The following is a 20,173-nucleotide window of genomic DNA, read 5'->3' on the forward strand; positions in this document are numbered from 1 at the left end:
GATTCTGAAAAAACATCTTACAGTCAACCCTTTTGATATCACTTCCAAGGGTCTGAACACCAGTAAAGATGAGTTGACTTCAATCAGGAGTTCACCAATAAACTGGCAAATTAAAGCATTAAACCACAAAGTTTTGATGCAACAAACATGCCTGTTTTTATGTGGACTTTAAAATAACTGAAGACATTGCACTGATTACAATCATGTTCATTAATAATGGCCAAAGCTTGTTTCAGTATCCCAGTGCGTGCAGCTGTACATCTATTATAGTGGCCATGAATTGTGTAACTGTGCAGCGCTCTCATCACCCAAATGCAATAGGCCATTACTTCATCTCGTTAGCGCATGACAGTGCTGGCAGGGGTCGATGCAGAAATCAAAGCAAAAAAGTAGACATCATATATCAAGGGGGCCCTTACAGTCAATGGCCTTCAAAGAACTAACGCAGGGCTGTTCAACAATGGCTCCTGAGCCATTTGTGTCTCATTGAGCTCCACAATACGGCTCTTTTGAAGTATCTCATTTAAGGTGTTTCATTTGGAAAGATCAATCTACAGTCTATAGCAGGGGTCTCCAACCCTGGTCCTGGAGAGCCCCAAATCCTCAGGTTTTATAGGTGTGTCTAGTCACCAATGGCTATAGATAAAAATAAGTACAGTCAAAATGCAGCTAATGCCTTCTTCAGTGTCTGACAGTAAGGATTAAGAACCTGACGTTTCAGCAAGTGCCTTCTTCAGTGTCAGATAGTAAGGATTAAGAACATGATGTTTCAGCTAGTGCCTTCCTCAGTGTCTGATAGTAAGTTTCTTTTATAAGGGTCTATAAGAACTCCTTGGTAATTGGTATGGCAAAAAGGTTGGAGAGCTCTGGTTCAGACACAATTATACTTCAAATTACAATTACAGCCCCATTGTTTGCTGAAATTACAGTTACAATTACATTTTGTTCAATTACAGTTCCAGTTACAACTATGCCTGCAGTATATTTAATTATACAAAAAAATAACATAAACCTCTATGCACATTAACATGTTATGTACTTTTTGTAATCAATCATATACTACATTATATTTTTGAAAAAAAAAAAAATTAAAACATGCTATATAACTAAAAGTCACTAAACATGTTTAAAAGTATGAAAACAATGACTGCTCAATGTAAAACACAACCTGGATTAAACTTGGTAAGGGGTGTCCCTTGTATAGAACTCATAACTCACTGATATATTTGAATTAAAGTGAATTTAATGTGGACCGGTGGTCTCTCATCAAGCTACTGTATCGTTCTTTGTTTGCTAAACGCAATTAGATGATTTGATTTTCTTAAGCTTATATCAAGCTAACAATGCTGCTGTAATTGTAATTGAGGATAATTATAGGGCATAATTACAATTGCAATTACGCAGGTGTGCCAAAGTGCAGGTACAATACAATGATATTGCCATTGCAAATAATTACAAATTGCAGTGTTACACTGTAATTGACCTCAGGTGTGCTCTGGTCTGATGCAGATCGTGTTGTTACTGACCTGAGGGCAACAAGCTGTGGGCAGACTGCTGGGGCTGAGGGAGTCGGGGGGGCTGAGGGAGTCGGGGGGGCTGGGGGAGCAGGGGCAGGCTGTCTGCTCTCCAGCTTCTTCTCAGCTTCTACAACACATTGAAGAAAAAAAAAACACACACTCAGTGATACTGTAGCAGGCCAGGGACACACAGGAGGATACTTTCAAAAAGCTTGGTAAATCTCGGTTAATAAAGCTCTCAAGTTAAAAATAACTTTTGTTACAAACTAACTAGCAACAAGTAACTACTTTAATAATTGAAGGAACAGGTCTAAGGAACTGTACGTTTTGTAACTTTAGTACTTTTGTTTTCCTAAAAAGATTGGTGCAAATTACATTTGGGTGTAGCGACTGTGATAAATATAGCCCATAGTGTTCAGGAAATGCAATGTCTGGAAAACAACCAACAGCAAAATAAGAAGGGATTTATGTACACTATATATTCTAGAATATATTATTGACTATAATATACAGTATAATAATTTACTCCATTAAGTGCAGTTTACACATGTTGTTGGGCAGTCATTCAGGAGGCCTTGACATGGTTTATCCTCTATAGTGACTTGAAGGGGAGCACAGTGATCCCATTGCTTTTAAGGCAATCCACAGCAAACAACCACTGCTCAGCATGTAGAACTTAAGTGACTTGTACTTCGCAACAACAGAACCATAGTGAAAGAGTAGGATCGCCCCCTTGTGGCTAACATTGAGAATACAAGTTTGTACAATTACTATTGTGCTTTGTCTATGTTTAGATGTTTCACCTGTGAGCAGGAGCTGCTCTTTGGTTCTAGTTGCCTGACATAAATATATGTAACCTAGACAAGATCAATCAAATTGTCTTTCTAGAAGCAAGAGCCAGCGCCATCTAGTGACCTAACAAGTTTCCTTTGGTTTTGCAGGCAATACACTGCTGATCTAGCCTACTTTCCATAAGTCTATGGCAGGCAAATAGAACGGAAAAGCAGATGTGAAACTCCTAGTCAAGGTACTAATAACATACCTTTAAAACAACAATTAAAATAAAAAAATGCAATATAAACCACTAAGAATGTTTGCAAACATCATACAAAGTTAAGGGGACAGTAATAAAAACAACTACCTTACCTCTGAGTCTGCCTCGCAGTGCTGTCCTCTCCTCCTCCAGCGCCCCCTGCTGGTGGCTGAGCTTCAGCAGCCTGTCCTCCAGAGCCACGATGGTGCGGGAGTGCTGTCGGACCTGCTCCCTGTACTGGGCAGTCTCCTCTCGCTGCTTCTCCCTCTCCTCCTCCACCTCCGCCTGCATCGCCGCCTGTCCATACACACAGCTTCCAGTCACAATGCGTTCTCACTGGCAATGCACAGCTGACAGTTTGAGGACACTGCTCCCTCGTTAGTTCACTGACTTGTACAGGTACTATACGGTGTACGGACCCACTGTCTCCTGCTGAGACTCTTAGCATGCATTCTGCACAGTCCACTCACCTCTGTTTTCCTGGCTGACTCCAGTGCCTGAGTGAGCTCATTCTGTCGTGATTTCAAAGTCTCCTCTTCTTGTGATTTTGCTTCCATCAACTGCGAGCAGAAAAGACTTTTTAAACTGGTTCAAATATGGTGGCACACAGTGAATACCTTCAGCATCCATAACGTCCGATTCAACTGTGATGCAAAATCCAGGGAAAACACGCGCTCCTTAACACCAGCAACAGAGTAAGCCCCTCACAACAAGCAATACAGAACTTTAGAACTCCGACAAGAAAAGAATGCTCACCAGAGATTCTAAAAAATACTGCATGGGGTAGTGTGTGTAGAATTGAATGCCCACCCTCAGGGTGGGATGCTTGGATGTAGCAGTCCACCCCTCAGGTGGGCATTACATTCTCATATCACACCCTGCCTCATGCATTATTCTCTATATAATTCCACGTTTATCAGTATAACTGCATTGTTGTAGGATGTACGATTGCATTTCTGCTGTTGCTGCAGCATGACCCACTTCTCGGCTTCACCTTGTACTGGAAAGAGTTAATGAAAGGGTTATAAGTACAAAACCAAGATTGAGGGTGCAGCTGTATGTGGGTAGTGTAATGCTGCCAGAATGTTTTATTGACTGAGAAAGGGGCAATTAACAGTTGTCAGGTCAAGATATTACTGGCACACAGAGATAAGCCAGCAGCTAAGCTTTGCACGCAAGGGGTGCAGAGACTGTATAAAACAGCAGCACTTGGAGATGCATTTGAGAGGCATCAAGATCCTCTGTGAACACACACCAGCACCGTGTCCGAAGCTTCTTCCAAAGATTGGTAACTGATATCATTGCTTCATTTCTGTTAATAACTAGTGACCTCATTATTGTGTATAATGGAATGACTAAGTTGTAAAAGTGTGACTTTTGATTATTGAATCAATAAAGGAGGCTATAGGGGGCGGCTATACCACAACGACACACACCCTGTTGTGCAATATTGCTTCAATAGCAGGCAGGTGTGTTCAATACCTCTCTCAGCTCTCTGTACTGACTCTCCGTCACCTCCAGTTTCCTGCGCTCCTCTGCCATGTGCTCTCGCTCCACCCTCAGGTACTCTTCAAGACACTGCCAGGGAGACAGAGCACACTGCTCAGTGCCAGCAATCCCCTCCGTTACCAGAGCTCGGACAGCCTGTGCTAGCTCTGGTACACATAATCATTACAGCCTTCGGGTCTGATTCTCCACGGGACCCAGTGTAGAAAAATAGACACTACAACTGTGTAACATTTAATTTAATGGAAGTTCATAAAACCATAATATTTACAATTTAACAGACAGTGTGAGTACTAGAAGGAATATGTGGAGGCTAATTAAAAATTCAGAAAAGCCAAAAAACTGCTTTTTGTTACTCCATAAAAGTATGGTTGGTTTCACAGAGCCAGATAGGCTCTGTTTTTTTTTTTTACTTTAATGCTTTCTGTTTTTTTTTTTTTTTACTTTAATGCTTGAAAGCGGTGGGGATTTGGAGTTGGGGAGGTATCAAATATTGTGCCTTGGGTCTCCTGCGAGCAGTATTTTGTCTACACTGCAGTACAGGGTTCGAAACTTCCACGAGTCCCACACTTTGTCCTGGTTTTTAGAAATGCTGAAATTATTAGGTGACAAGAATTTGAACAATCAGGCCCCACAGCAACCTGAGTCTGTAGGCTTAGTATTAAGAGTTGTTCATGCAGCTGCGAGAGAGCAACAGTTTATATAACAGGGCCTGATCGCTCAAACTCAAATATACCTGATTATTTAAATAATACACTGCACTGAGGCTAGTTCTGGTACGGAGTGTAGGACTACTGTGAGTTGCTAAGCCTGAATAATCAACTGTGTACTACAGTAATATCAAATAATGTTGGAAAGTTGTGCTGTTGTTCATTCCATGCTTATTTTCTTTCCATAACTCCTCCTAAGTAGTAGTTTGGTGCTTTCTTGCACCCCGATAACCACTACACATGTAATGACACCTGGGACAGGACCCCAGAGAAGCTGCCAGGCAGATGAATTACGAAAACACTGCACTCACTGGCTGATGCCGTCTCCTCTACACAGAGAGGTATTCTTTCCTAGCAGGGCTGTTACTGCACTACAGTGACATACTGCAATATTCTGCACCAGCAAAGAGAATAGCATTTTGGGTGATTCTGCAAAAAAATTGCATGAACCAGCCAACACGTTTTATTTTAAATGAGCTTATTATAGAATTTGCACACTAGAGACTTTCCCATATCCCAGTCTCAGCTGCTGGTCACACCACTTCAAAAGGAACCACATTTGCAGCAGCTGTGTATTCTGAAGAAAATTCAAAGACTCCTCAGGGAGATTAATTCCCAGCCTCCAACTTGATGCCCCCTCTCGACCTCAATGGCAGGACGATTCGATAATTCACAAACTTAGTTAAAAGGCAAAAACTAAACTTTCAGGGAAGGTTTGGATTTGATTATGGAAAAAAAACTAAAACATGTGGGGTCTCCATGTTATAAATCCAACAAAAATTCCAATGCATTCCAATGAGATGAATAACTTTGTTCTATCATTTTCTTCCAAATGAGCATATTGACAGTATATAGAGTAATACTGAAAACACTAAAATTGAAAAGGGGGGATTCACCAGGTACGATTGGCCACTATGCTCCTTCTGTTTCTAGGGTACATAGAAAACCGTGCATTTTTTAATGGAAAATGGAATAATGTACATGCTTCATTCCTGGTTTTATTAAGAGTTAAATAAGACTCATCCGTGCTTGTTATCTATACACTGTACAGCTCAAATTAAAACCTGGAATAGGTGAAGCTGCTATGCAATAGGAGTCTTATTTCCATCTATGTGCTTTTTGAGTTGAAATTACATTATATCAAAAATGCAGTCCAGACAGGTAAAGAATTCAATAGTCGACAACAAAAATGTGTCTGGGAGCTACTGTATGAACAGGCTCTCTGAGTACGTCAGAGGTTACAACTGTTAAGCAGCTCTCTCAAACAGACCTGCTGGCTTTGCTCCTCTGCTGCTTCCTTCAAGCGTTTCAGTTCGTCCTGCTGCTGGTTCTCATGCTCTTTCTTCAGCATCTCCTCCCTTTCCTGCAGCAAAGCATCCTGGGAACCCTGCAGCTCCTCCAGACGGGCCTGGGCAGACAGTGGCTCAGACTCACTCTCATTCAAACATTTTTACTGAGGTTTAAACTCTAGATAGACCAGCAGGCTGGTTCACTAACTTCATTTATAAGGGAAAGGATTTTGATGGTCTCAACCTAGCCTTCAATCCTAATAGGCATCGGTCTTCATCACAGTCCACACAATTCAGCACAGATGTCTTTGCTTGAGAGAGGCCCAGGACTGAATGGCAGGCAGGCAGGCAGGGGATATTCAGGTCTGGACTGAGGTGCACTTTCGCATGCAGAGTTGTGAGGGGAAGCTCTCATGGTGTCTACAGGCAATGTGCCAATATTGTGCCAAGGACTTTACAAAATGGATCACGTCTGTAATTTAGGGCCATGCCAAATCCAATATTGCAGACAGGTCCTAATAAAGAGGCCAAACAGGCAGATAGGTAGATAGATTAATCTGGAAAGCAGACTGTTTGCTCACCTGTAAAGCGCTGCTCTTATCCTCTGCCTCTTGGTGGCGCTGCCACAAGTTCTTGATACAGCCTGGGATTCCTGCAACCCAGTGTATTTAAATCAAGACAGGAGCAAATGCTTAATGAATCTGGACCACAGAAGCTCCACTAAATCATACATGCTAGTGACATTCCACTTGGTATGGGTGTGAAATATCACAGTTAACTATTATGCATTTTACTTTTTGTTTAGGTAAAATGTATTAAATCTGTTTCAGTCATCCCATCCTGGGGACTTTAAAAAAAGTTTCAAACACCCTGAAAGACCTATCTAACATGTCTTCTCTTTTAATAACAAGCGGTAGAGTGTAAGCATTAAGCTGTCCCCCTGCACGTTGTGGATGTAAGAGACAGACAGAACAAATGTGATATTCCTGACATCCACTGGGGCAGAGTGTTGCAGGGAGGGAGCTCAATGGTTACACTCTGGTATACCAGCTGAACTCTGGGTAGTTTATTGTTCTGAAACATATTTTGTGAGAGGAACCACTCAATTGTAAAGAATAAAACCAGGAAGAGCTTCAGAAAGAATCAGATACTGATTGTTCTGGGAATTATTTCTTCTAGTGATTTTATTATTTATTATTATTTTTTGAAAATGTGCCTGTGTACTTTCTTTACAATATGTTTTGTTTGACAGGCAGACTAAAGTTCTGTCCTACTCACCTTCCGTGTTGCTGGACACATCAATCCCAGCATCCCGCAGGGCCTGCTCCACCTCCTGTTGCAATGACAACTCCCGGAGCAGCATCTCCACAGCCACTCTCTGGACCCAGCTCAGGGACGGGTCGACACACAGCTGCTGCAGAGCTTCCACCTCTCTTTTCAGAGCAGGTGCCGAACGGGCTTCCTTCAGACGGGTCTTCGCAAAAAAGAGAGAGACAGGGACCAAATGTTAGGGGATAGCTTACAAGAGAAAACACCTGCTAGCTATTATGGAGTACACAAATAGCCACGGACTTGCCAAGTGCATAACAGTAATTAATTTCCAGTGATAACAGGCAGGAATAATTGCTGGCAAGTTTTGCCGAGTGTAAAACGGCCTCTGGACAAACCAACCATTCTGTTAAATCTGGTTTCGCCAAACGTTTAATCTGAAAAATCGTACAGGGCTCTGACAGTGTTTTCTGTGTTAAAAGTACCCCAGTTAGAAGGGACTCTGTCCACTACAATTGCACAAACAGGCCGGGACCTGGACAGGTCAGTGTGTGTGTGAATGCTTGTTACCTGGCATTCCTCTAGTGTGTTCTTCAACTTGTCTGCGTGGGCCGCTCTCTCGTCCAGTTCAGAGGTCTTCCCCTCCAGCTGCTTCTGTAGCTCCCCCACCTTCTCTTTAAGCTGTTCTCTCTCCTCAATGATCTCCTTCATCTGTTCAATAACCTGGAGGGGACACAGAGCACAGACGTCCTGAACAGCAATCTCAACAGGCTTCCTGAGGACTCAGCAACACTTCCTAGATTCTCCTACTTAAGGGTAGAGTAAAACAGCCCTGCCTTGTGGTTGTTCACGTCACTTCAAGATTACTGTAAAGTTGCAGCTAGACCATTTGAGTGAACTAAAACACTTGACGTGGGTAAATACCAGGAAGCAGAAGTGAAAATATGCAGTGACAAATATAAAGGAGTACGAATAAATAAGAAAATACATTAGTGGAGCTAACTGTGATTCTTCAGCCCATGCACCCATTCCAACCTTGTATTGTATTTTAGAGAGCGACTGTACCTAACGAACCCAGGCCCCAGAACACATCTCTATTAACTACAATTGGTGGCTCTGTTTACTGTACTATAGGATGTTCTCTTACGGGAGGTCAGTGGGAGGGACGCTCATACCTCTTGATCGGAGACAGCCTCGTTGGGAGCAGGGACGCCTGGAGCAGTGTAGGTGGTCTGAATGATCCGACTGCGGAACCTCTCCAACTGGAGAGAAACAGGGCTGCTTCATCCATCACACACATATGAACATTGTAAGGGCCCCTGGCACTGGCTGCAGTCAGGCACCATGAGAGTTTCCTCTCACAGCTCTGAAAGCCAGACAGACTCAATCCTGACCTGAACACTGGTTCAAACAGAATGCTCCTCAATCTTGACCTGAACACTGGTTCTCAGAATGCTCCTCAATCCTGCCCTGAACACTGGTTCTCAGAATGCTCCTCAATCCTGACCCGAACACTGGTTCTCAGAATGCTCCTCAATCCTGACCCGAACACTGGTTCTCAGAATGCTCCTCAATCCTGCCCTGAACATTGGTTCTCAAGAATGCTCCTCAATCCTGATCTGAACACTGGTTCAAATAGAATGAGAATTGGGGCCCACTGGGTCACCATGATTCCCTGTACCTGTACAATTTACAATGAACAGTTCTCACCCGGGCTTGTGTCTGCTCCAGGTGTACCCTGGTGAGCTGCTCCCGGAGCCCCGTCTCCTGCAGCTGCTGCCTGCCTCTCTCCAGCTCCTCCTGCAGCCGGGCCTGGGCCTGTAACGATGACAGCACAGCAGAGCTGATGAATGGGACTTAGTGCTCATGCATATAAGGCATGGCAAAGTGCTCCGAGCGCAGCAGAGGCCTTCCATGGAAAGCAACCTCAAGCAGGTGGGCAGATTTCCAGAGTGGAAAACCGGGACATTTTCTTATCTTCAATTCAACTCCGAAGCAGTTAAACTCAAGTATATAATAACACAATCATCATTTAAAAATTAAACATTTCTGAAAATGGCTGTGTTAAGCCAAACACAATAAGGACTAACTTAAAAGGCTAACTTGGCTGATGGTAGTTAGAAGATTACTGGGAAAGTCTGATTTTTTTTAGTGCATTTTGTGGCCACATAGATACAGGGTTTGATACTGTCACCAAAATTGTGAATTCACCAACCCCAAATAAAATAACATTTAGAATTTTTTGTACAGAACCTTCCATTATTCTGCGCTGTGCCTAGTGTCCACCTGAGAAGTTAAAACAGGTGATTGTTCGCCAACATATTTGACACGACAAGCTTATATATATATATAGGAGCAATACCTTTCCAAATTCAAGGTGTTAACTAAATTACTGGAAAACACGTATTCAGTAATACGCGCTTGGTATGCCGTAATACACAGTAAATATAGTACATTTAGGAAACACCATTATTAAGGAATACAAGGAAATAACAAGAAATTCAGACAATAAATAAAATGAAAACAATTATGAAAAAAATGTAACTGAGCTTCAGTCATATGATATTCTTAACTTAACAAAAAAGGGAAGTATAAATGACTGGTATAAAATATATATTGCATGTTAAATGTTTTGTATATATATATTTAGCGTTCTGGTGCAAAACTGGCAAGAAACATTGAAAACTAATTTGCTACATTTGACTGCAGTAACTGAGATTTTTAAGGTAGCAGCGAGCTAGTACGTTGCCGAGCAACCTAATCCAGTTGTAATGGGTGAGTCTGCCTGGAAAGACTGTCGCCTAACAACCCCTGCAGGTGTTCAGGTACTGTACATTAATTAGTTAACAGATAATGGGGTAGATTTAGCTTCCCCCCCAGTGCAAAGTTACTCCAAAACTAGAAAGAAACAACTGAGGTGTAGGTAAAACCCCAGAAAAAGGGTTTAGTTCTACAGACAAAACTCTGAAAAACTGAAGCCTGACTGTGTTTGACTGTGCTGCTTCATCTCATTAGGCCCAAGTACTGCAGGTAATGTAAAGTAGAGACGCACATGCCTGCTCCACATGGGCTTGTGTTTAAGAAGGTCCCGCGGAGCCTACCTGTCTGTCCTCAGCCAGCCTGCCCTTCATGCCTTCCTGCTCGGAGTGATGCTTCTTAGTGTCAGCCTCTAGTTCCTTCACTCGCTGCTCCATCTGCTTCAAGCGCTGAACGAGAATCAACCACAATCAATCAATCCAGATGACTCAATTGAGAACAGATTCTCATTTACCACGATGACCTGGCGAGTCTGAATGGGTGTATGGTACATATGGGTGTATGCATGGATGTTTGCGCGGGTCTATGTCTGGGTGTATGCACGGATTTTGACCGGGTGAACAATACGAGACACGACAAAAGTTAGATGAGTTAACTTTTAATGTTTGACTTGCTCGTTTAGACTATGCATATAATAATAATAATAATAATAATAATAATAATAATAATAATAATAATAATAATAATAATAATAATATTAATTCTATTAATAATTAATTATTATTTGTAGTTTTTTTATTTATTTTTTTTAGACCAACTCCAGTGTACAGCAAGCAACTATTTCTGCTGTTTGTAGCGTACTACTGCTTTCTCACAGGATAACACTGTGGTGGTCTGGGTAGAGCGTAGCAACAAGACCTACAAACAATGCAATAGGTCATTTATCTAGAAAGTTAGCTGAACCTGTTTTGACAGGACTTTAGTTCAACCTACTTCCATTTTCTTTATTATTTATTTTTTATACGGAAAACCAAACTGAAATCCCAGACTGGGCTGCTGGCGGTGTGTCTACTTGACCTGATGACCTGAGAGAAAATAAAAACACAGCAGGGAAGCGTTTTCAGGTAGAGTATCTGTAATAAGAACAGGGCGCTTGCACAACACAACGTAGTGGAAATCGTGATGCTGGGTCTTTACTAACAAGTTTCATCACAATTCAATAAGAGGTTTAGAGGCGAGAAGTACGCAGTACCACTGCCTCAACTATATCCCAATCGTCAAGGATTTCATCTCCTGCAGGGGATGATACAACATTATTAATGAGGTAAAACACACGAGAGACTATGACAATGTTCCTAGATCTATGAATAGCTGTGGGTGGGCAATCTGGGTTTTGGGGGAACACTTGTAACAACCTGTAACTGGCGTAGACATATAGTCAAATCAAACCAACAAGTCATTCTAAGTTATAAGAGACACAAGCAAACAACCAAGCATCCATCCAAGACAACATACAATAATAATGTTAAGGATGGGAGATACTCACTTTTTTGAGAGCGACCACTTCAGTTTCTCGGGCCACCAACTCCTCTTCGTGTTTCTTGGTCTCCCTCCTATTTGAAAACTGAGAAATAAACCATAGCTTACCAGCAGTGTCAGGTTGTACACAAGTGTCCCTTCCGATCTCTTTCTCAAATAAGAACACAAACTAAAAACAGTAATATTTTCAACAGCAGCACAGACTCTATTGGTCAGCTATAATGTGCACTGTGAAATCAATTTATCAGTACAGAATTAGATTAATAAGTAGCTTTAGATGTAATTTGATTTATTTGTTCCACTTTGGAGAACTGTAACTTGCTTGAACAGTTCCTAATAAACCCTGGAACGGAGGGGGGGGGGGGGGGGGGTTGGACTGCTGTGCAATAGGAGTCAATCCCTGTGACGTCTTCATTCCATTCAAATCATGTGACAATGCAACCTTTCAATTCTGCTGACCCCACCTCTTCTACATAGAGAGTTTATGGGGCCAGCCAAGTTTAAAAGGCCATGATTTACAGTAAGCGATTCAGGAGACAAATTCACAGCAACGAAGTTCAAAGACAGTTAAAAAACTATAACTCAATCTCCAGCAACAGAACCCAGAACCACTGAACATAATTGCAAACATCACAAACAGCAACATTCCCTTTAAGACACATTGCCTTTCATTGCATGATTTCAGGTCATAATTTCTTATCTACTGTTCTTCATTATTTTGACTTGGAATATCCTTGACAGTAAGGCACACACAGGTGGTGCTGGAAGAATCCCACAGGTGCAGGAGAGAGGCACGGTTTCCATACCTTGGCGGACATGGATGCCAGCTGAATGTCCTTCTCACGGATTTGCTTGTGCAGCTTCTCCACCTCGCCGCCCAGCCGCATGACCTGCTGCTCCCGGGCAGAGATATCCCGCTGCAGACTGGTCACCAGCCCTGAGGGGAGGGGGGCGCAGACTTATTCTACTTTGTGATCGGATGCTCATTTTCCCCAAACAATAGGAATTTTCTGTGTTCAATGACTAGAGTTAACCCAAGCCTGAAGTTCGGGTATTTTCCATTGTAAATATTATCTCACTCACTATTCCAGTGCAACTTGTGCTCATGTTTATACTGGCTTTAACAATGGGGTATCCTCTCATTCCCAGTACCTGCAGACATGGAGCTGTCTCTGCGGAGCCTCTCGTTCTCATTCTTCAGGCTGCTGATCTCCAGGTCTCTCTCACTAAAGGCGTGCCTCAGGACTTCACTTGAGCCCGTCTGGAGCTTGATCATCTCACAGGGGACAGAAAAACGAATCACTCATTTAAATACGAACACTTGCATAATTCTTTCCTTTTTAAATGGAGTTAACATAGAGGACTGTACCTGGCCAATTAGCGTCTTGGAATGTACTATAGCAGGGTTAGCCCTGGATTTATGAATCTAACTGCATGAAGAACTCCTAAGAGTTTCATGCTGTAATAAATGCAATGCATATACAGTACATTTAGCTGAAATTCCTGGCACCTACTCAATGTATGAATATACCTGGGTGCAGGACTGGGTACAGTGTGAGTTTCTAGTCTCTCCAGTACCTGTTCCTTGAGCTCTTGGATCTCCTCTTTTTTGCTCTCCAGTGTCTTCAGTGTGTGGATGATCTCTGTGTCTCCGCGGCCCTGTGCCAGCTGCTGCTTCAGAGAAGCGATCTCGTCCCGGAGGCTGGCGATAAACGCGTCCTTGCGCCGCGACTCCCCTTCGAACACCTGCAGCCTGCTCACCTCGTCCCCCTGCCGCAAGAGCCTCTGCTCCTGTGTGCCGCAATCTTAAATGTTATTTCAACTGAAATATTATTTCCCATTGATAGCACAATCAATCGGTCTTACAGTATTTCTTCTCTTTGAATATGAAGAGCAACTTGATGTATACTCTCCAAGTGCATCTGGAACACCAGCTTGGAACCATTAACCCAGCCCCCTTCTACACTCCTTGTGGATATAAGAAATACTATGTTCTATGTAGTATTTCTTACTGTGTACTGTGTTGCAGGGGGGCAGGTTCATGGTTACATTGTGGTGTACCAGATGTACTTGGAGGGTAACAAACGGATAACAAGCAATGTGGGAAAACTCACTTGCCCTAGACTGGAGGGACCACCCTTTCTCTTAGCAGGTCAGTATCAAAGCCTATCCAATCCTTGCTTCTGCTGGTCACTGTAGGTTAAGGTGTCCTGTGGTGATTTTATGAGGTGGTTCTGTGTCTATGTTGTTGTCACCAAACTCACCAAATAAAGCAAAACAAATGATTACCTTCTCCTGAAGCAAGAGCTCGATGGCCTGAGGTGAGAGAGACTGGGGCCCGTTTGTGAATGAGCGCCCCACTCCAGCACTGCCCGTCCAGTTTCCTAAAACATATTTGTATTAAGATTCTGTAGAACTTGTTCAACACACAATGTTACACATAAGGAGGTCTATTTTAATGATATTGGAAGATCTTAAAACTCTTTATTAATCCTGTCATTATTTTCTAAACAGGATTGACGCTAAGAAAATTTTTCCGTAAACGTGGCCTGTCATGCACTTCCGTTCACTATGGAGGTCTCAGATGTGCCGTTTTGAAAGAAACACGTGTTTTAGTTAATTTGCATGTGCTGTTTATTAAAACATGCTTTCAACTGCACTTCCGTGTCCAACACCTCCTGTCATTAATCAACCACCTGACTCCCCTTTTGACTGATATCCTTTTCAGCCAGTAGCAGGCTTCGACCCTGAGGTGAAATGGGCTGACGTGAAGCAACTGAGAACTTTCTTTAACCTAGTGTGTGGCCAGTCACTGCAATTCCAATGTTCCTGGTGTGGAGCACACCCTGTTACACCCTGCACCCCTTGATTACTCTGGAAGACCGAATCAATCCTCTAGCATCATGACGAATCAACAATGCTGCACTTGTATTCTAATGGCAAGGGCTACTTTCAAGGCGATAATGCACCCATCGACAGTGCCTGAAAGCCATGTTGTGTAAAGGCTGGATAAACAGTGGCCAAATCCAATGTTAAGTACAGATCCCAATAAAGCTGCAGTGTACATAACAAAAGGAAAAGGATTTACGGAATAATTGTGGTTGCTAAAACTGCTTTAAACCAAGCTGAGTCCTGCTGTACCTGTTCTGAGTGAGGGCGCTCCATACTCTACAGAGTTCATGGGGGCCCCCCCTCTCCTGTTTCCCGCGCTAGCAGGCCGGGTCCTGATGGGCGGGTGAGGGATGGCCCCGGGGGCCCCCCCCTGGGTCCAGGGAGCCGGAGAGGAGGGCTGGGGCTGCAGGGAGGGCAGCTGAGAGAGGGGTGCTGGGGAAGGGGGCGGTCTGGGGTCCTTAATGATCTGGAGGTGTCCCTGCCAAGCTGTGCGCTGAGACACTGGGGGGCAGGAGAGCTGCAGCAAAGACAGGAATACATACTATTAGTGTGGCAGTAAGGGCATTGCAGTTTCTATGATTTATCACCATCATTAAAAAGCTCAATTCGTGTTAGGATTCAATTGACTTAATTTACTATACAAACTGAATACGTTATATACATAACATAGAGCCCTGTTAGCACTCATTTTGGACTACCTAAGGTGACGTACTGTAAGGTAGAATAAGATTCGTGCTAATCTGGCTCTGTTAGCTGAAAGTTGTGGATAAATAGAATTCATCTGAGTCAAAGTGAAAATAAATTCTTAAAAACAAAAAGAAAAGCAGCAAAACTATAGGTGCCATGTGAGGATAATGCTATGTGAAAGAGAAGTAGGAAAACTGCTTTAAAATAAGAGTCCTGTTTTGGGGAAGCTTGATGAAGCAGCTGAACGGAGAAATATGTGCGTCAGAAAGAGGCACAGAAAGACTTATTACCATATTATTTTTCGCTGAAAACATTTGACTTTTCATCAAATTCCTAAGGTTTCTTAAAAGTTTGGCAGTGTAAACCACAAATCATACAGTACGTACTCACACTAATTAACTACAGACACAAAAAAACACGCTATTTGTAGGAGTATTCACACATGATTTAGTCTGCCATATAAAAGGGTTATTTTACAGTACAACTGTTGATGCTTCTTAGAGGCATGTCAGAACAGCCTCTTCAGAGTGACTGGAATGCTTGCAGTGGTCTGTATCTGATTCAAAGCCAGCAGTACCGAGGGTGTGTTCTCCAGCGCCAGCTCGTAGCAGGGCCCCCCGAGGCCGAAGCGGAGCACGTCTCCCGGGGCCAGGCGCACCGCAGCGTTCTGGATCCGGCAGTCATTGACGAAGGAGCCGTGGTAGGAGTTGAAGTCTCGGAGCACAAAGCTGCCCTCCAAATCACTGAACTCGATCAGGGCATGGTGCTCCTCCATCCCCGCTGTCTGGAAAACAGAGGAAACCAAAATCATGAGCGTGGTCAACCCACACTGTGAGGAAAGAGAGGCAGAAAGAAAGAAAGAAAGAAAGACATTAATAAGTTCAATAACAAACATTTCCACCACAAGGCTTTCCCAATGTTAATTATTGAATGTATTATGTTTATTTTAGTATTCCTAAATTGAGCACTGTTGAGTGTTTAATAGTTATGAAAGAAAAAAGGTAATTTAGTTTTTTAAAACATTTACACTGTATATGACTAAGTTCATAGAAATAGAACAATGGTCATACATTTTATTGCAAATATACACGTAGGTCCCCATATCACGTAAACAGTTATTTACTTTCATTATAAAAAAAAACATAGCCTATATAACTAAATGAATTTAGATGGCTTGTATCACATGACTTGCATCAAATACTTTGCATCAGATAGTGATGATGTCACAGTAAGATTATGATGCATTCAGTGTTATAACTATTATATACTGATTTATTCTTTTAAAAATCCAGTTCTGATCCTTTCTGTCAATGACCCACCTTCATTTAGTCCATTGTTATTTTCATTGAAAAGATGGAAAAGGTTGCTGAAGAGAATACCGCTAAGTGGCTGAGGTACCCGGTCAATTGTGATGTCACTGTTTTGACTTTGCAGCTGAATGGAATTCCCAGAGGTGCCGGAGTTAGGAATTTTAAAGCAGGTGACATCAATCATACCGATATTGAGAATATTGAGGTCATAAATTGATGTCATTAATTGTGTTTCTTTGTGATGTGTTGTTGCATACACCAGGCGAAAGGTGTACTTTGATTGGCTGAGAGAGCCTCAACAGTTTTCAATCTATACTGTGACAGTTTAGATGGAAACCATGATACACTGTAGTAATCTAAGGCAGGTTCCAGAGAGGAGACTTTGTTTTTACACAACTTAACCTAAACTTTAGCTAACTATCTATATTATATAAAACATATAGTAATCGACTGAATACATTTTGGTGACAAATATGAAAACTCTTTCATTATAATAATAATAATATTTATTTATTTATTTATTTTTATATAGTGCCTTTCATAGTGGAGCACCATCACAAAGTGCTTTCCAGAGGCAGGCTGTGAACTGTGCATTATATGCAGAGTCACTTACAATAGGACATTGATTTAACATCTCATCCACAGGATGGAGCACAAGGAGGTTAAGTGACTTGCTCAGGGTGACACAATGAGTCAGTGGCAGAGGTGGGATTTGAACCGGTAACCTTCTGGTTACAAGCCCTGGATTTTAACCACTGGACCACTGGCTTTTTGAAGCATCATTTAAAATGTGTCTGCAAGTTTCTCATGCTAGTCTTGCCATTACTCCTCTTACCTGCAAACACAGATCACTGTCTTCATGCCTCCCCACTGTGGTATTCTTGGGTCGTAACATGAAAGCCCCCTCGGAGGTTTTCAGATAACCCTTCATTCTCTGCTTTATCTGCAAAACACAATTTCACAATTTAGTACAGGCAACACGTATCGCATGTGATAATAACTTACTATACAAAGATAGGAATAAAAAGTAATCCTGAAATGAGTGAACCCCTTTCTCTCGTGGTGCAATCTACATGGACAGCATGTTGAAAATCTAATTGTAGCTCCCGAGTGGCGCATCCAGTAAAGGCGCTCCTCGCAGGATGTGCCCTATAGCCTGGAGATCGCTGGTTCGAATCCAGGCTATGTCACAGCTGACTGTGACCGAGAGTTCCTAGGGGGCGGCGCACAATTGGCTGAGCGCTGCCCGGGTAGGGAGGGCTTAGGTCGGCAGGGGAATCCACGGCTCACCGCGCATCAGCGACCCCTGTGGCCGATAGGGCGCCTGTGGCTCTGCAGCGGAGCCGCCAGATCTGTGTTGTCCTCCGGCACTATAGGTCTGGTAGCATTGCTGTGGATCTGCAGTGCGAAAAATGACGGCTTGGAAGGAGCACGTTTCGGAGGACGCGTGTTTCAGCCTCCGTTTCCTGAGTCGGCGGGGGGGTTGCGAGCGGTGAGCCGGGGATACAGATAATAATTGGGCATGCTAAATTGGGGTGAAAACCGGGGTAAAAATAATTGGCGACGACTAAATTTATAAAAAAAAAAAAAAAAAAATTAAAAAAAAGAAAATCTAATTGTAACATTCAAGTTTCATCAAATGATTCTCAAGATGTAGCTTTGATTAGCACAACCAACCACAAGAGAGAAATTAAGAATGGTCTCCAGAAGCAAATGAATAATATACAACAGATACTGATAAACCAAAGCCTGACCTCTTGAACAAGTGGGTCACCATGACCTCTCAACTCTCAGGAGCCAAGTGCAAACCATTGGATCTCCAGACAGACCTGACAGATGGGACTCTATGAATGCCTCTGCTCTTACCATTCACTATAGGCATCCCTCATAAAGAGAACAATGGTTCACTTCAAACATAAATAAAATATACTTATTGGAATAAAGCAATTAGTCCAATTAATTTACTTCTGAAAGATCTGAGGCAATTATTCATCAAGGACAATAAAACTGCATTTGTGTTCTTTTCAGCAAAGACCCTCCAACACACATAGTAGAGTACCACACAAAACACATTTAATGGGACCCTGTAATAATATTAATAAAAAAAACATCCGAACCTGCCACTTTTAATGGTTTGTAACAAGCCAGGTGTAAAAAAAAGAATGGCTCAAACTGCTGTGTAATTGGGAGTCTTCAAGCTCTGTCTCGGTAATATCTGCCATCCTTTCTTCATTTGTTTGTATATTATTTTTATTTATTTTTTTATTTTAATTCCTAATCATGAAACACACACCCACACGTACAGTATCGTTATAGGAGTCCCAGGGGGTAGGAGAATCGAATAATGGAAACTGTAAAAACGTCAGATACACAGTAGTTATAATATCATATGCAAATGTGGTAGACTTGTTCAATACTTTCACTCCTTTTCATTGTAGAAATGCTGAAAGTAAATATAAATACACACATACATAAATAAACGCATTAATAAATATCGCTGCAAGGGTTGACGTAGAACGGGCCTTTTTAACTATTAAAGAACGACTTGTGCTACCAACAGTTCCATTGTGATTTTAAGCGATTTAGTTGAATTGCACAGCCCTATTAAAGTAAATTGCGGTATAGAAACGTGGAAAGTACAGTACCCACTGGAGTGCAGAGTCTGGAAAATTCGGAGATGCAAAATGATTGAAATCTCAAATTCCGGGAGATTTTCCGTGCACCCTCAGTCTGTTCCGCTGCTTCTCTTTGCTGGGGAGTTTGTCATGTATGGTTTGGTAGGATTGTGTATCGGCGCCATGGAAACAACAGCTGAAACTCCGCCTTGAGGGAGGGCTGCGGTTTGGTTTCCAGGAGTAGGTGATAATGGGGAAAGTGGTCGCCTTTCGTTCATTTTGTACACTTTATTTTATCTAGACCAACTGCTTTTTTCGATAGTATTTAAATGTAAAATGAAAGCCTACATTCTATTGGTCTGACAGAGGAAATATATGCAAATAGATTCACTCCTCTGATACAGGCTAAAGTATTATGGTAAACTCTATTCCATTACTGTGTGAGTACCAAGGTTCCAAGATGTCACGACGCGTTGCTAGGCAGCATTGGAAGGTAGAGGGCTGAGGCCCGATCTGATAAGAGTGTGGCTGCTACCTGGGAACTGCATAAACATTTACTGTTCAAGGGGTAAAGAGATAAAGGACTTGCACAGCATTCCAATACAACACACACCACTAGATACTGAAAAACACAAACCCATTCCAATCAAATACAGATACACTTACAAATAGACTGGCATTATGAGGGACTCTGATGGTGATAAGTAGTAAATGGCGACACTATTCACCAAACTGTATTTTGACTAGTTTTTGGAGTCTGCTAAATCCAGCTGGATGCTATATAATAAAATACATTGATAATAAATACATTAAAATAAATGAACAGGTTTAACTTGTAATCATTTAGACTAGCCAAGCTGATTTCTGTACACATATAACATTCTGTCCTGTGGTATTGCTTTGTGTATAGTCATTTGTAATTTTTAGTAAAGATACATTTTTTATAAATCTACCGTTATCAAAATATTAGTACTGCTGCATTGTTTTCTAAGGGGTGTGTGGTTGATACACAATTAAAATCACAATTAATCACAATTAAAATAGCACTA

General features: G+C 42.1%; 1 protein-coding gene across 4 annotated transcripts in view; it reads right to left on the reverse strand.

Moving 5' to 3' along the window:
• LOC117425308 (forkhead-associated domain-containing protein 1) overlaps nucleotides 1-19,347 on the reverse strand; it is a 39,649-nt gene extending 20,302 nt beyond the window's left edge. For 2 of the 4 annotated variants that reach the window (XM_058993384.1, XM_058993385.1), the window contains exons 1-20: nucleotides 19,155-19,345; nucleotides 17,345-17,452; nucleotides 15,777-15,983; nucleotides 14,762-15,029; nucleotides 13,910-14,004; nucleotides 13,199-13,411; nucleotides 12,773-12,896; nucleotides 12,427-12,557; nucleotides 11,628-11,705; nucleotides 10,426-10,530; nucleotides 9,035-9,142; nucleotides 8,500-8,586; nucleotides 7,895-8,047; nucleotides 7,334-7,529; nucleotides 6,637-6,707; nucleotides 6,037-6,174; nucleotides 4,033-4,128; nucleotides 3,021-3,110; nucleotides 2,664-2,847; nucleotides 1,527-1,644 (exon numbers count right to left, since the gene is read on the reverse strand). In XM_058993384.1, the coding sequence (XP_058849367.1) occupies nucleotides 1,527-1,644; nucleotides 2,664-2,847; nucleotides 3,021-3,110; nucleotides 4,033-4,128; nucleotides 6,037-6,174; nucleotides 6,637-6,707; nucleotides 7,334-7,529; nucleotides 7,895-8,047; nucleotides 8,500-8,586; nucleotides 9,035-9,142; nucleotides 10,426-10,530; nucleotides 11,628-11,705; nucleotides 12,427-12,557; nucleotides 12,773-12,896; nucleotides 13,199-13,411; nucleotides 13,910-14,004; nucleotides 14,762-15,029; nucleotides 15,777-15,983; nucleotides 17,345-17,440 (2,558 nt within the window). In that variant the 5' untranslated portion in view covers nucleotides 17,441-17,452; nucleotides 19,155-19,345. Of the gene's footprint in view, nucleotides 1-1,526; nucleotides 1,645-2,663; nucleotides 2,848-3,020; nucleotides 3,111-4,032; nucleotides 4,129-6,036; nucleotides 6,175-6,636; nucleotides 6,708-7,333; nucleotides 7,530-7,894; nucleotides 8,048-8,499; nucleotides 8,587-9,034; nucleotides 9,143-10,425; nucleotides 10,531-11,627; nucleotides 11,706-12,426; nucleotides 12,558-12,772; nucleotides 12,897-13,198; nucleotides 13,412-13,909; nucleotides 14,005-14,761; nucleotides 15,030-15,776; nucleotides 15,984-17,344; nucleotides 17,453-19,154 lie in introns of all 4 variants that reach the window. The other 2 variants (XM_058993386.1, XM_034042135.3) reach the window with 2 other exon arrangements.
• Between the last annotated feature and the right edge of the window lie 826 nt (nucleotides 19,348-20,173).

Source organism: Acipenser ruthenus, chromosome 20 (assembly GCF_902713425.1).
Source record: "Acipenser ruthenus chromosome 20, fAciRut3.2 maternal haplotype, whole genome shotgun sequence".
Taxonomy (NCBI): Eukaryota; Metazoa; Chordata; class Actinopteri; order Acipenseriformes; family Acipenseridae; genus Acipenser; species Acipenser ruthenus.